At 41.3% G+C, this 16,228-nt stretch overlaps 1 protein-coding gene across 4 annotated transcripts in view; it reads right to left on the bottom strand.

The window, feature by feature from the left end:
• The window catches only part of FLT4 (fms related receptor tyrosine kinase 4), a 144,742-nt gene that overhangs the window by 19,416 nt on the left and 109,098 nt on the right, over nt 1–16,228 (bottom strand). For all 4 annotated transcript variants that reach the window (XM_060240330.1, XM_060240332.1, XM_060240331.1 and 1 more), the window contains 10 exons: nt 15,784–15,892; nt 13,366–13,725; nt 11,910–12,056; nt 10,199–10,330; nt 9,175–9,281; nt 7,595–7,730; nt 6,899–7,003; nt 2,979–3,092; nt 1,571–1,659; nt 722–878 (listed from right to left, as the gene is read on the bottom strand). In XM_060240330.1, the coding sequence (XP_060096313.1) occupies nt 722–878; nt 1,571–1,659; nt 2,979–3,092; nt 6,899–7,003; nt 7,595–7,730; nt 9,175–9,281; nt 10,199–10,330; nt 11,910–12,056; nt 13,366–13,725; nt 15,784–15,892 (1,456 nt within the window). The remainder of the gene's footprint in view (nt 1–721; nt 879–1,570; nt 1,660–2,978; nt 3,093–6,898; nt 7,004–7,594; nt 7,731–9,174; nt 9,282–10,198; nt 10,331–11,909; nt 12,057–13,365; nt 13,726–15,783; nt 15,893–16,228) is intronic.

Here is a 16,228-nt window from a genome sequence, read left to right as displayed (position 1 = left end):
GAGGGGCACACAGATAAGAAACATATACTCCCCCCTCCCCAAGCAAATAGCATCCCTGGTGTCAAAGTTGGGATCACAAAAATGAAGCAGGGAAAAGAGTTGCCCCTCCCATCCCCAATCACATGCACAACTTGTTCCTGAGCCAAATGCCCCATTTGCAGTTTCAAAAGCAGCAGGAAATCCATTAATGGATCTTCTGTTATCATTTAAGCCACTGCAGGATGTTGACCGTTACAGTTCAGCAGCCTTATATCTGGAACTGGGGAATATTTCCTTAGCTTGATTGGTACCTAATTCTTCAAACTTTTATATTCTTGCAGTAACAAACAGTGCTCCACCAGGAGAGCCAGGAGGTTGTTACGATTAACAAAGCTCCCCCCCCCATTGGAGAAAGGACTGAGGAACTAACAGAAAATGGGGAAAATATTTCCTGTTGGCTCAGGGTAGTTCTCCTGTTCTTGGATGGAAGTGTGGTTTGGACCCATAGTCTCTCCTTCATCTTTTGCATCCAAAGCCAGATGAAAGTGAATACAATTCATTCTGTTGCTGAGGTAACCTAACTCTTGGGGCTCATTAGCATAAAGATTATGAACTCCTGCAAAATTTCTTTCAGGTCAACCACTTCACTCATAGAAATGCTAAGTTCTCCCTTAATGTTCAGTGCAATGGTACCCTGACAGAAGAGGCTAGATACCTATAGACAGTGCCTGAATATTTTTACCTTCTGGTAGGAGAGGAGGTGGTGGTGGTGTCTGACTCTTGTTCATCAAAAGTCTATTGAGAATTGCACTATCGCTGGTACCAGAACGGCTTCTTCTATCTGCTCTGACAGCTTCCACAATAGATCGAACCTGGATGCGCAATCTGGGAGACTTCTCCTAGAAAGAAGACCAGACCATAAAAGTTGAAGGTTAACTACTACAATCATGTAAACACCAGCATCTACCCCTCAGATTAGGTGAAGTGCTAATCTATGGCTGGCATAAGGAATTCAGGGATTAACTGTGAAGGCAGCAGATTTATACTTCAGGTTGAAGATGTGTCACAGCACTACACAGTGAGACAATTTATAACAGAGCAGCAGCAGTAGGAGAGGGAAGCTAAACCCTTCCTCAGCTCATTGTTTGTTCTCTCACAACCCCTTCCCTCCAGCTGTTTGTTCTCCCACAACTCCTTCCCTCAAGCTGTTTTCCTCTTGACCAGGCACTGAGACTGCAAGGAAGTCCAGAAGAGACAGATGCAGCTGAGGGGTGGTAGTTTTGGAGACAAAAGTGGAGGGCAAGGGATTTCCACATTTATCTTCTTAATGCTACTCATTCATTTTATATATAGCTATGTAGCATGACCTACTCCTAAAGCATGGATTCTGCCCTGTACTTCAAGCTAGCCCATCATGTTTGTTCAAGCGATCAAATGACACTGCATGCAGCAGACCTAATGTTTAAACATGTGACATTTTTGGATCATATTCTCTGGTCTAACCATACCAAATCCACAGTGCACATATTATTAATCATCCTGTATAACATTAATGTCACAAAATAATCTCAAGATAATGTCAGTCACATACCCTGTATGGACTGAATCCTTCTCGTTTGGTTCTCAGATAATTCGAGAGGTTGCCATATTTACAGAATTCAACAATAACCATCAAGGGACCTGTGTAGGCGAAGCCAAGAAGAAAGCATGTTCTACAGGTAGAAACAAGTAAAGCTTCATGTTGCTCTGATTTATGCCTTTTTTGCATTTATTTATTTATTTATAACACACTTTTCTCCCCAGAGGGGACCATTCTTCCTCTCTCCAATCCTGTGAGGTAGATCAGGCTAAGAGAATGTGACTGGCCCAAGGCCACTCCCCGAGCTTCCATGGCAGAAGTGGGGATGAGAACCTGGATCCCTCAGGATCCTAGTCAGATACATTATTCACTGGCTCTCACTGTTAAAGCTTATTGGACAACTTGGTGCAAACTGTCCTCTCTCAGCTCCCTAACTTATATTGCACTGAGAAGGGATATCCATGTATTCTGCCCTGAGCTCCTTCCTTGGATGAAGGGCACAATAAAAATGTACGTAATACAGATTTTTCATACATACAATTTTTATACACAGTGCTACAAATTTTGGCATATGTGGTGGAGAAACCAGTGCACAGATAGCTCTTGTAGGTTGTTTTTTTTTTTACACCTTTCATTAGCCGTCAAACAGGGCTGGCCCAAGGACTTTTGCTACCCTAGGTGGAGAAAAATTTTGCTGCCTTCCCATGCTGCAGGGAAGTGACTGTGCACCTTCCCACCCCCTCTGTTGCAAGGAGCAGTGAGAGCAAGGAGCTGTTGCACCCATCCCCACACAATGGCAGGAAGTCATGCCCACTAGGGAGACAATTTACCTGCTGCCCACCATCACTCTGGGAGTCAGTGGCAGAGGAAAAAAAAAATAAAAATCACTGTTGGCATGATGGTGGAGATAACCTGGAAGTGACATCAGTCTACTCTAAGAATTGCGAGAAATTCTGTGGTAAAACCTGGGTTTTCTCCCAAAGTGACATAATGCCAGTGCACTGATAGCCCATCTTGCCCTAACCCCCAACTCCCACTGCTTGCCAGCTAGTGCCCATCCTCCTTGCCCTTCAGTACCATGGTGAATTAGTGAGGGAAGAAAGGAAGCCACTGCCCATCCTCCTCACTACCTGGAGAAAAAAGGTGGAGGGAAGGAGAGAAGGAAAGGAGGGGGGAAGTTGCCCTGCCCCCCAACAGGCAGATAGGAGGGGGAGAAAGAGCAGGCTCCCCATGGCTGTTCATTGAGGCTGCGGGGTTTCTACCAGGTCTGCTGCTTGCTATAGCAGACTCCAATACTGTGCAAGAGTGAGAGGGCAAAAGGGGTGATTGGCACACCTCCACCTCAGCTGCCTTAGTAATTGCCTAGGACTTTCTAGTGAATGGGCCAGCCCTGTCATCAAAGCAGATCAAGAAGATTTACCATTTGGTTTGGTGCAGGCACCCAACAGGTTAACTACATTGAGGTGGTTTCCTATATGGATAAGGATCTTCAGCTCTGACATAAGGGCCTTGTGTTCACTTGCAGTAGCTCCTTCTGCAAACATGAAAACAATGTTGCCGTTACCTCTTAATTACAACTCCTAACTTCACTTAGACTTAACCCTATAATCCATTTAATCTACTTTTCTTTCATTTCTTAAAAATATTAGGCTATAAAAAGCAATACCCTCTTTGTGAAGAGGGTGGGGTATAAATCTAACAAACAAACAAAATTCCTTGCCTGCTAAGGTTCTACGGCCCTCCAACAGTATGAATGCCATGAAATGCCATGTTCTGAAACAACACCCCTCTACCTTTAACATCCAGCATGAAGAGTTCTGAAGAACTTCAAAGTTCATATGATGTTTTGTGCAATTTTTTGTCATTAATCAATCAATCAATCAATCCATCAATCAATCATCAATCAATCATCCATCTATCTGTCTATCTGCTTCTGTTTGTTGGCTGTCCTTCCCTGGAAGCAGGGTTCAGGGCAGCCTACATCAGACACAAATGTAATAGATAATAAATTAAAACAACATTAAAATACCAAAACAATATAATATCCAGATGATGGGAGATTTTCAGTACCCACCAGCCCCCTGGATGGAAGGTATGTGAAAGCATAAGAGGGAGATGAGGGGTATGAGAGTGCAAGACCATTACTGCCCTTAACCAAATGGCTGGCAGAACATCTCTGCCTTGCAAACCCTAAAGAAAGGAAGTAAATCTGATAAGGTGCAGATGTTCTCCAAGAGAAAGTTCCATCAGGCTGGGGCCAGGGTTGAAAAGGCCCTAGCCCTAGTCAAGGACAGCCTGATCTCTCTTGGGCCAGGGACCACTGGAAGTTTCTTATTGCTAGAGTGTGAAGCTCTTCCAGGGGGCAGACTGAGGGAGGCGGTCCGGGAAGTATGTGGCTCCCTGACTACTAATGGCTAAAGGCTAATTATATCATATGGGTTTTGGATTTTTCTCAATACAGCATGGCTACTTGGAACTTCATTTGCTCATAGAGAGCTTAATATACTCCACAATAATGTATTCAAATATCTAACCCTTGTCTTATTATGTCCTTAAGTATTAGAAAGTTTTTTAAAAAATACACTAAAAGCCAACCCAGTTATTAAATGCCATAGCTCATAGTGTGCAACATAGAATTGATTTGGCTACAGAATTGTCAGACCTCCTTCATTTGCTACCCCTTCTTGCCTCTTAAACACCAATCCAAGAATGTACTCCACCATTTTGGTGCCACCACTGATGACTAGATTTTAACGGCATGCTCATAAAAAGAGACTCTTCATTTTATATTCTTTTTAAGAGGGAAGAAAGAATAGTCTCTGCACAGTCAACTACACAGAAATGGCAGTGTCTCCAGGCAATAAGTGTATTAGTTGTTTACACTGTCTATCATAACAGCTCAACACAGTCTTTGTTCTTCAAAGACTACTGTACAATATAGCTGTAATTATACATTCCTTGGTCCTTCTGGGGTGTCACTGCATTGTTGTCAAAGTAAAAAAGTAGCTTATCCGTCACAAACAAATATAATTGGAGTCTGTAAGAGCCTTCTTGTCCTACAGTAAAGGACTGTGAGGAGAACATATGTATGAGCCCATGTAACATTAACTGAGGGAATTCAACAAAATCTCTTACTGTGCAGAAACCACACAGTTGAGAGAGTGGGATTGTATCTGTCCACCTTTGTAATAGATGCACCTCTTTGCATTTTGATTTAAGAAGACACAAACTATGTTAATTTGTTTTACAGAGAGAGGAACTCTTGAAAGCCATGTTCCAATGCAAAAACAACATTCAGCAACCGTGGAGGTAGAACAGAAATCACCAGTGGGCTCCGCACAGAGCTGGAAGGTTAGAATTTCAAAAGGTCTGAATGTTCCTACTTCTGACTGAAGCATATAAGGTTGGAATTTTCTGCTGGTTTTCATACCCACAAGTTAATTTTGATGAATAACACACTAAATGCTCAAAGGGATCATAGAACAGCTGCTGCACAAAGGATGTCACCTGGAGAATCTGAGCAGTTAGCCAGCACTATCCTTTTTGCTAACAGTTCTGCTGTAACTCTACTAGAGAGTGTTATAGCATCCCATTTTCTTATTATCATCAACAGTTCAATTGTAATAGTGGGAGATCTCCAGGCTCCACCTGGAGCCTGGCAACCCTAATTATGGGATTTTTTTTTTGCTTTTATTTTTTTCCTGTTAAATCACAGTCAATTTATGGTGACACTGTGGGGTTTTCAAGGCAAGAGACTTTCAGAAGAGGTTTGCCATTGCCTGCCTCTGTTTAGTAATCCAGGCCTTCCTTTGATGTGACCCTGCCTAGCTTCTGAGATCGGGCTAGCATGGGCTATCCAGATCAGGTCAGGGCATGGATAGGATTAGAAAAAGGGCCAGCAATGATCCTTGAAGTTACTTCCAGGCTGTTAGCAGCTACTGAGCTCAGAACAATGGCAAGACTTCCACAACCAAAATTCAGAATTCAGCATCTGTTTTGAAGAAATATTACAATAGCCCACGTCTCTGGAATAACCAGGAGAATTTTTTTCTATGCTATTTAGCAGAATCCAAGCACTGAATTATGACGACTTAAATGTTGAAATTTAAAAAAAATATTACTTTTATTAGCCACATCTGTTATTAATTTAAAGATTCTGAAACCATTTTATAAAACAAGACTTTTTCTGGCCTCCAGTGGTCCAGTTTGCAAATTACAGCTGACAATATTAATACCCGTGCTTATGGACAAAACAGATGAACTTTATGTATTTTTATGTCCTTTGTAAAAAGTTTAAACCATTTCCTTTTCTTTGGCACTATTTTGTATCACTACCAGGGCTGATGTTGGGATTATCCATAAATTGCTGAAGACCCAGTGTACCAATCAGAGATGTTAGCCCACCTCTGATTTCCTTATGGGAAGTGTCTTGTGAAAGCAAAGATGACAAAACCTCTCTCAGGTACCCTCACTCTAAAGAAAACGGAGAGTGCTCCAGAGGCTTCCACAACACCTCAAAAGCATCTGGTACAATCTTTCATTTTCTGCTAAGAGAAGGCAGTGGAGAGTAGCTTCCTGTGTGAGAAGGTTGTGCTCCTCTCCTTCCGGATGTTTCTCCCACCTGGAAATAGATTATCCTATGAAACCTTGTGATTTCATAGAGGCCTTTGGAATGATTTTCTGTTTCCCAGTGCAAAGGATGCCTCACAAATTACCTCTTGGAAAACTGTCACCTGAAGACATCTGCTATGGAGCAGCAGATTGACCTTCTCCAGGATAGCTTTCATTATGAGCTTGCTGTTCCCTCCAATTCTGCTGTTGCCTGTCTCTGCCTTGACATTCCTGACTGGATCCTGCGTTGCCTCTTACCCAGATCAGACCTTTATAGCTACTATGAGTCAGCTGTTTTTATTTAATGAAAAATATCTTCAATAAACACTATCAAATTAATACCCATATTGACATAGCATAGTACTTATTTCAGTCACCTCATTAATTAATGTAATCAGATACAAGTTGATTAGGTAAATACAAGATAGTTACTCAAACATTTTTAGTTGAAGGCTGTATTGGGAAGAATGGGAGACTGATAATCAGATATCAACAGGGTGAAGATCAAGAAATGGAACACTCAAGAGGAAGATGATCACTTTTCTCTTCAATGAAGGGGAAACAGCCTCAGAATTCCTGCTAGTGCAAGCACAAGCAGGCATTCAGAAAATAAGAGATTTGCTTAAATCATGGAAAAATTTCTCCCAGTGAAAATATTTAACCAGATGGCTGTTTCCAGAGAGACAATTCATACTCTGATGTTTACCAGAAGTCATTTATCTTGCCTACCTTTGAGCATTTTAACTGCCACAGTCTCACAGCTGTTACTCTTATTAATTCCAAATGCAGAGGCCTCCATCACTTTCCCAAAGGCTCCATGGCCTAGGACTTTACCTGAAAAAGAGCAGAAATGAAGCAGGATAAAAGAGAGGAACTTATTTTGTGTAAGTATTCGAAGACCCTATAAATCATTAACTGCAAATGAGACCAAAACAGGAAACTGGGCCAAAAAAGAAGAAAAGGTGTGAAAAGGGAAGAGGAAGGAATGGAGTTTTCACCATCTCCAGATGGTTGCATTTTCAGAGAAAGGGCAAGCGGGAGGAAATGAAACAGACATATTGGCAACAAAGCAGAGGAAGGAAATAGCTAGCTGAAGAGAGGTGCCATTCGTTGCCCTTGAGCAGAGCACATGGGAGAGGTGAGGGCAACTCTTTGGACAAGACTGATTCATTATTGGCCTACCCACTGTTTGCCTGTCTGTCTTTTACATACAATTTTGTTTCTTTGGCTGCTGCAAATAGGCCATGCGTGAGAACAGACTGTTGAGTATGATGATAGATGATTTGATGAGAAACCAAGACTGGGTTTTGAGGTTTTTTGTTAACAGGTGTATTGTGTAATGGATATCAAAGGTCAAAAATGGCAACTGGAATCACAGGAGTACAGCAAAAGAAATTATACCTATTCAGCATTGCTACATCTTACCTAGCCGGAGTCGTTCTCGAGGGAACTCCCATTTGCTAGAATCATAAGGTAAGTATTCACATTGCTCTTCCAAGGGAATTTCACCTGGATCCATAATGATGGAAAGGTAGCCAGTCTTGATGTCGGCATGAGCAGGCTGCAAGAAAAAAAAAGAAAAAATGGTAGACCTCTGTCATTATGCAACAAGTGCGTATCACTGTCCCCCCCCCCCCCCCAAGTTCTACAGCTTTACACTGAAGCTTCTTATATCATGGCAAAGCAAAGGGGGGAAATTGGATAGTCTGTCATTTTGATATTAATAGTGTTACGTCTCATCCTGGCAGAAATGGGCATGTCTCTCATTCACTCAATCAATATTTATTACAGTCAGAGACCAGAATAATAGGCATATCTCTGAAAGAAAACATGTAGACCGGTTTCCCACTAGCGTTGTTCCACCCCCAGGCTTCTGTTTTCCTCGGAGCAAGTGATAGATTTACCACTAGTTGCTCTGTGGGTGCATTCTGAGCCACGGCAACCTCCAATTCTCTGCATGACAATGTACTCCTGAAAAGACAGCATCTAAAAATGGTGCAGGGAACTGGAGGTTGCTGTGGCTCAAAATGCGCCTGCAGAGCTACTGATGGGAAACTGATCACTTGAGCCATGGGGAAACAGAAGCCTCAGGGCGGAGCAATGTTAGTGGGAAATCGGTCTTACTGTTAACCCTGCAAAAATGATAACTGGGCATGAACCAGGAAAATATGGTTTGGTTCATGGCATGACCAGTTCGTGAACAATGCACCATTATGAACTTTTAGCTGCCAAACAAACTGGTTCAGTTCATGAACTTTGTGAGTTGTGACATTGCTCCCTGGCATGCTAGAGATACCAATCTTACAGGGGACCTCAGGTTGACTCTCCTCTGCCTGTCCTCAAAGTTTGGGGAGGATTGGATTTACTGGGTCCAAGTTATACCCCCCCCCCAAGAAGGTGCCCCCAGGTAAGTGCTTTCTGAGGAAAAGACAGGCGCAGGTTCAGGAGTGTATAGAATGGAGCCTGTGCAAGGCAGAGACATCAACGTCACAGGGGACCTCTCCTGGATGTTCCTCTGCATGCCCTCTAAATTCTGCCCCCCCTGTTACTTTGAAGTTTGGTAAATATTTAGATCGAGTGGAGACTGTCAGGAAATGAATCCATTCATGAATCACTACAAACCACCATGAACAGTTTGAAAGTTCACAGAAAGTTCATGATAGCTGACCTGCTACAAACATCCATTCATGAATCATAAACCAGCCAAAATTTGTCATAAACTTTATTTTGTGAGCCAGTTTGTGCCCATCACTAATGGCAATTCTTCCACTTCTCTTAGTTAATTCCTACACAAGGAATTTCACATATGAAGAATCCTTCAGCTGTGAAATATTCCAGTGTGGTTTGAGAAAGTGGAAATTAACATTATGGGGGGCAAAATAGCAGCACATGAAATGGAAAAATACTGAGTTGAGAGTATGATTCTCTAGAATCATCTCTTGTTCATAGGTCTGCCTATTAGCAAATGAGAACCAGTCATAGAGCAGGTAAAACAGGACACTTACTCTCTTAATGTTGCAGAAAATCAAGATTAGGAGAATCCAGAAGAAGATGGCAATTACACCAGTCCCAATTAAGATAACGATCTCCACATTGGTCCTGTCATCTGAGCCTATAGGTGAGGAAGAACAACAGTAGAAGTAGCAATAGAAGAGAAATCAAAACATATATGTAGCAATACCAAGGACATGTTGATTAAAAAGAGACAGTAAGTGAGCAAGAAGAAATACTGATGGAAATATACTACATTTCTTTTAGGCTGAGCCAAGAATAGGACAGTATTTTTGTAGTTTAAGTAAAGAAGCAAGAGCCCCATGGCGCAGAATGGTAAAGCTGCAGTACTTCAGTCCTAAGCTCTGCTCACAACCTGAGTTCGATCCCAGCAGAAGCTGGGTTCAGGTAGCCAGCTCCAGGTTGACTCAGCCTTCCATCCTTCTGAGGTTGGTAAAATGAATACCCAGCTTGCTGGGGGGGGGGGAAGTGTAGATGTCTGGGGAAGGCAATGGCAAACCACCCCGTAAAAAGTGCCGTGAAAACGTTGTGAAAGCAGCATCACCCCAGAGTCAAAAACAACTGGTGCTTGCACAGGGGACTACCTTTACCTTTTTAAAAGTGCCCTGTGGCACAGAGTGGTAAAGCTGCAGTACTGCAGTTCTAAGCTCTGCTCATGACCGATTCTGGCAGAAGCTGGGTTCAGGTAGCTGGCTCAAGGTTGACTCAGCCTTCCATCCTTCCGAGGTTAGTAAAATGAGTACCCAGCTTGCTGGGGGGAAAGTGCAGATGACTGGGGAAGGTAATGGCAAACCACCCAGTAAAAAGTCTGCTGTGAAAACGTGAAAGCAATGTCACCCCAGAGTCGGAAACAACTGGTGCTTGCACAGGGGACTACCTTTACCTCTTTTTTTTTTTAAGTAAAGAAGGTGACCTTGATCCCAGAAGCATCTCTAAAGGCTTCTTTTTCTTTCTACTTTCCTTCTTTCCAAAAATATTTCCCTCTCGAGGCATAGAGACTGAAATTAGCAATAGTACCTTCTACAGAGACACTGGCAGAAGAATTCACACAACCCTTGGCATTGCAGACACTACACAAGTAGAGGCCAGCATCTTCTTCTCTCACCCTCTGGATACTCAATCTCTGATTGGAATCTGCCAGATCAATCCCTGGAACACATATAAGGACAAAGATTTTGAGGTGTGAACCAATGGAATCTGGAGAGGGCTTACATTAAGATAACCTCCAAGGAGCAGAAGCCTGAACTAAAATTTGACCAACCATTACGTCTGAAGTGATTTCAGTTTCTTTAACCATTAGCCTCAGCTTTCTTTCAGACAAATAATAGTAGGTTTTTAGTTCCCATAATCATGGATAAAAGCTAAAAACTGTGCAGTCAATATTTGAAGACCTGAAAGCCAGAGGAAGTTTGGGAAATTTTCCAGTGGTATCAGGGACATGTGGCAGTTCCATAGTTTATTTTTTTCCAGCTTGTTAATATATAAAATACAATTTTAAACAGATTAATGGGATATTGCCAATCCATCACACCAGTCTTTTTGCACTGTTTGGCTTTTACAGCACATATGTACTCTGAGAAATATTCCAACATGTTTGGTTTGCCTATGCAGATCAGTAGAACGAAAGCAGTCACTTGCTCATGTTTATGATACCTGTATGTACTATCAGAAATTTTTCTGAAGTTTTTAATCTTACAAATTATGAAACAAACTTTTATTTGAAAAAAAAATATCCTGCCTTATAGCGATCAGAACTAAAATGGTGAAAAATACCTCTCAAGCTATGTGTGGTGGTTCCTTTGTAAGAATAAAAATGGATCCTTTGGATTTCAGCACATGTTTATTTGGAAGTGGCCAATAGGGTTGCCAACTTCCAGGCAGTAGCTGGAGAGCTACTGGGATTACAACTGATCTCCAGGCAACAGAGATCATCAGTTCACCTGGATAAAATGGCCATTTTGGAAGGTGGACTTTATGGCATTACGGCCCATTGAAGTCCCTCCCTTCCCCAACCCTCCTCTGGCCCCACTCCCAAAATCTCCAGGTTCTTCCTAACCCAGAGCTGGCAATCTTAGTGGCTGGGGAGGAGGTGAGCTTCAAAACAATGGCAGGAATGAAATCTAAATTGCCTGCCTGAGCTTTGAAAACACATTAATAATTTTTACACTCTGTTTTTCTTAACTATGGGCATGTAGATGACTTTGACCTTACATGCATAGACACCACAAAAAATTACCATTGCTAATTACAAACAGATGATACATGATTTACACAAAATTGGTTACATGTGCACATACACAGGTGCAGCAAAACAGAACACATGGAAGGTCATCAATATTAAATTATATATGTCATCAGTATTAAATTATATATTCTTTCAAGAATCTCAGAATATTATTTCCATTTTATCTCACCATAATCTCATGAGATCAGCCCAGCTGAGAGAGACAGTGACTGAGCCAAAGTCTCCCTATAAACTTCATGACTGGGCTGTGATTTGAACGTAGAACTTCATTCCAACAGTCATAATAAGTACATCATATGAACAACCAAACTGTGGTATAGAACTTGGGACAATGAAATGAATTGTCTACGCTAATTTGAACATAAACTCCAGTCATTTGAGTTTTCAGAGCTTTTTATACTCAGAGCCTTGTCATCCATTGTGCAGAGCAGGAAAATTCATGTCCCCCTCTTCCCACCCACAGACCTCTTCAGTCAGCCATACCTGACACCTCTTCTACAAGCTTCTCATCCTTGTACCAGTTGATGTTCGGAATATATGTGCCATCAACTCTGCAGCGCATCTCTATGGAATCACTCACATTCACCAAGATGTCTGTCAGGTTCTGCTTCAACCGTGGGACTTCCAAAGCTAAAGTATTAGCAATCAAATAATAAAGGCAGTCAACAACATAGTGACTGTAAAACTATAGGCATGTAGATGACTTTGACTTTACATGCATAGGAATCACAAAAAATTGGAAGCCCAGAGAAACCCTGCAACATTCTTTCAAAATACATATAACTTTCACAGCTCTGATACAGCAAGGCTAGAGACAGAATAAGTGTTGCATTTCTTTTCTGTGACTTTCATGTGTGGCGAGAAGATGCATTGTTAAGGTCCTACAGGTAATCATTAGCTAAACTAAGGTCTCAGTTCACAATCTAAGTGTTGGTGAAGACATAATAGCTTGGATCCAGTGATATGCAATTGGAAATATTAACAGATTTAGTGCAGTTTTGCTTACTCAGGACCTTGTTGAACTGTGTATTACAGCACCCAGAAATTGGCTGCACAAGATCTTGCACAAGTGGAAACACCAGTGGAAATTTAACTGCATTGAATCAGTCCAGAGTGGGATAACAAAGCAATGTCTGACACCATCTAAAATAATGTAACTGTCTTTTTTTGTTTGCTTTTAATTTTGTTTTTTAACAGTTGTACATCGACTAGAGCCTTACACCGTAGGGAATAGGCGATGCATAAATCGAAGAAAGAAACACTTAATTCAAGCAGCTCCTGCAATCTTTTTTTTTTTTTGCATTTCTGCTTGTGCAAGAGCTCCATTGCAAGTGGAAATTTTGCACAGGATCCAACTCCATATTTCCAAATGCTTAACTATAGGGCTTTTTTTGGTAGAAGCCCAGCAGGAACTCATTTGCATATTAGGCCACACTCCGTGGCATCATTGTTTCACACAGGGCTTTTTTGTAGAAAAGCCCAGCTGGAACTTATTTGCATATCAGGCCACACCCCCTGATACCAAGCCAGCCGGAACTGCATTCCCGTGTGTTCCTGCTAACCCCCCCCCCCGCCCGCTTAACTATACTTAAGAAATCTGGGTTGAGCAATTGGTAATGGGCTGGGTGCTTCCTTCTCTCTCCTGTTCTTTCTGGAGAATAACCCTCTCCCATCTGCAGATGAATATTATGCCACCAACAACCGAGTGGCAGTTTCTGAACTATCCCTTTAACTGTGGAGAATTTAGCATGGGATAATCTTAAACTCTATGCAGGGAAAAGCTTCACCATAGACTGTCTTCTCCTCATCCCAAACTGGAATAAAACTGAGATAGTGATTGGTAACAGTTCCATGCAACTTTGTTCCAACCAAGTGTTCTTTTCCCCATTTACCCTTCGCACCTCAAAAGCCCAACAAGCTTGTTCAATGCAGTGCTTACCATGCACAGAAATATACTTTTTGTGGCAATGTTTCTCACTGTTCTCCCGATTCTGCACTTCACAGACATAGTCTCCCTCATCCTCTAGTGAGATATTTGGGATTGTAAGTGTCAAAGTGGCATAGTTGGAATTAGGCTTGAAGTGCAGTTTGCCTTGCATTTTAGTTGCATAGTGATGGACGTTCTTGCAATCCAGGACCAGGGGGTTGCCCTCTTCATCATGCAGCTTTGAGAGGTTGAGCCGGTACCACTGCAGGTTCTCATAGGTATAATTATCAGCATTGCAGCTTAGCCTCAGGTCTTGTCCTTCAATGGGATCTTCTGAAGGCTGTGACTCAATTTCAAATCCATTTGGAATGGCTACCAGGAAGTCAAGGTAAGGAAACAGATGTCTAATTGAGATTTTAAAGCTTACGTCAGTTTATTCTTACAGGGTAGTATTCAGTTTACATTTATTTATTTATTTATTTATTCATTCATTCATTCAAATGTGTAAATTAAACGACAACATCAAAATCAATCCAATTCCAAGCTAAAAAACATGATGAGTGGGGATGGCAGGAAGAGTCATTGCTGGTTACTGATCATTGACATGTCTTTATTTAAATGCATACTCAATTGACTGGGCTTCAAATGTCTTAGCTTCCTTAGCACCTTTCACTTTGTCCAGATTCACAAAGAATTCTTTTTGTCCAGATTCACTGCAGACATGTGATGACAGTATTTATATGTAGGTCAAATCTATGTTAAATAAGCAAAGAGCAATGTAGTCATTGCACTAGAGGGTTCAGGTCAAATAAAGTTTCACCATTTCACAAACATTAGGGTTGAATATTTCATTGGTGAACAAATGTGCATTCCTATTTGTACATGGAGTAGTTATTTGCCAGGCTGAAAAGACATTTTGTTTTCAAGGAATTCCAATCACACCTATCTATTTAAAAGCCGCTTTTGAGAAAATAAACTCTCAGTTTAAATAATGGAACTGGGATAAAATAATCTGTTCCATGCGGGCAACAGAGCACTAGGGGGTGCTACTACACCAGAAACATTTTGCAATTTCATGTTCCATATTTTTACTGAAAAGTTTTGAACTCTTCATTCACAGGAAGTATGACAGGGACCTGGGTGAAAAAAGAGATCAACATATTTCTATCTTCTAGTTCCAGAACATGTATATCATTTTTCTCTGCAGGAGTGACTAAACTAGCTTTTAATTGTCTATACACTGGGCAGTTTTCCCTTGATATAGAGACTATTTTTGTTCAATGAGAAACCAATTTGAAATATAGGTGCTCAAATGCATTTATTTATTTAGATATTTATACCCTGCTTTTCCTTCTGTCAGAGAACCAAAGCAACTTAACATCATTCTCCTTTTAACAAATCTCAGAGGTCACCAAAAGAAAGTGACTGGCCTGAGGTGACCCAGCAAGTTTCCATGGCAGAACAGGGATCTGAAACTTGGTCTCCCAAATTCCAGTCACCACTATACTATGCTAGTACAAAAATATATAATTATTAGTCAAATTTAAAATTTAAAATACAAACTAACAGTTTTCTCAAGTTTGCTTAAAAAACTGAATGTTTTCCCACCAAATTAAAAAAAAAATTATTAAACTTTTGAGTCTGTTCACATATTATACATTTGATAAACTGGAATGTTGGAAGCTATAAATTTGAATCTGGAAAAAGTTTTAGTCCATTTCATGCACATCCAATCAAGCGATCAGTGTCTTCCAATTACCTGCATTTCAATTCTCTTAAGATCATAAATGCACATAATACAGGTCATCAGCTGTTTGTGAGCACAAGACAACAGTGGTCTGATTAATACTCTGAGATGAATGGCTTCCAAGAAAAGCTAAGGATTTTTGGAGATCTTTTCAAACACTTTTTTTGTGAATGGACTGCTTGAACAAATGTCATATAGACAGGCAAAGGAGTTATCCCCCTTTTAGGATTGCCAATCCCCAGTTGGGGGCAGGGGATCCCCTGGATTGGAGCGCTTCCCCCCGCTTCAGGGCTATCAAAAAGCAGGTGGGAGCTGCTGCGCACTCCATTATATTATGGTGACTGGTTCTGATAGGGTATAATGGAGAATTGATCCATGAGTATCTGGGGCTTGGGGGGCTGTTTGCTGAGGTAGAGGCACTAAATTTTCAGCATAGCTGCTAGTGCCTCTCCTAAAAAAAACCTCCCTACATTTCAAAAAGATTGGACCAGAAAGTCCAATTCTATGAGCCCCAAAAGAAGGTGCTCCCATCCTCAATTATCTTCAATAAAGGGAAAGCATTTAAAAGGAACATGACAGCAGCTCAACCTGGAACTTGCTTTGGAGTTCCCCCTCCCAGAGCCTCCTGGTAAGCCCCCGCCTGCTTGCCAGCCTCACCTGGCAACCCTAGTTCTGATACTCACTGGTCACATAGAAATAGATAAGGCGTTCATCACGACCGACTTTGTTGGAGGCTATACATTTGTACATAACAGAAATGCTGGCTTCTTGGATGACCAGTTTGCTGACTGTCTAGTAGAGAAAGAGAATGAAATATGAACAACATTTATAATGGAGAGGTGCAAGATCTTCACAACTCCTTACTAACTTTTCAGGAGAAAAGATAATGTTGTTGCTGTATCCCTAAGGAATGGTAAAATAGGAGATCTATCAAATAGGCCAAGCCTCCAAGCATATCCCTGAATTTCCCACTTAATTAAAAAATCATGTAAGTTTCCAATTCTTTTTTGTTTGAGAGATATAAAGAAAGGAAAATGTGAAATCAGTTTCCCCAAAGATTGCCTGGAAATGTAGGCTTGCCAGGTGTCTGCTTATGGTGGACAAATTCCTGGTAATTTTGGCTGCTGC

Source organism: Heteronotia binoei, chromosome 5, assembly GCF_032191835.1.
Source record: "Heteronotia binoei isolate CCM8104 ecotype False Entrance Well chromosome 5, APGP_CSIRO_Hbin_v1, whole genome shotgun sequence".
In the NCBI taxonomy this organism is placed as follows: domain Eukaryota; kingdom Metazoa; phylum Chordata; class Lepidosauria; order Squamata; family Gekkonidae; genus Heteronotia; species Heteronotia binoei.
Note: the sequence above shows the minus strand (reverse complement) of the source record. Positions and strands in the feature narration are given on the sequence as shown.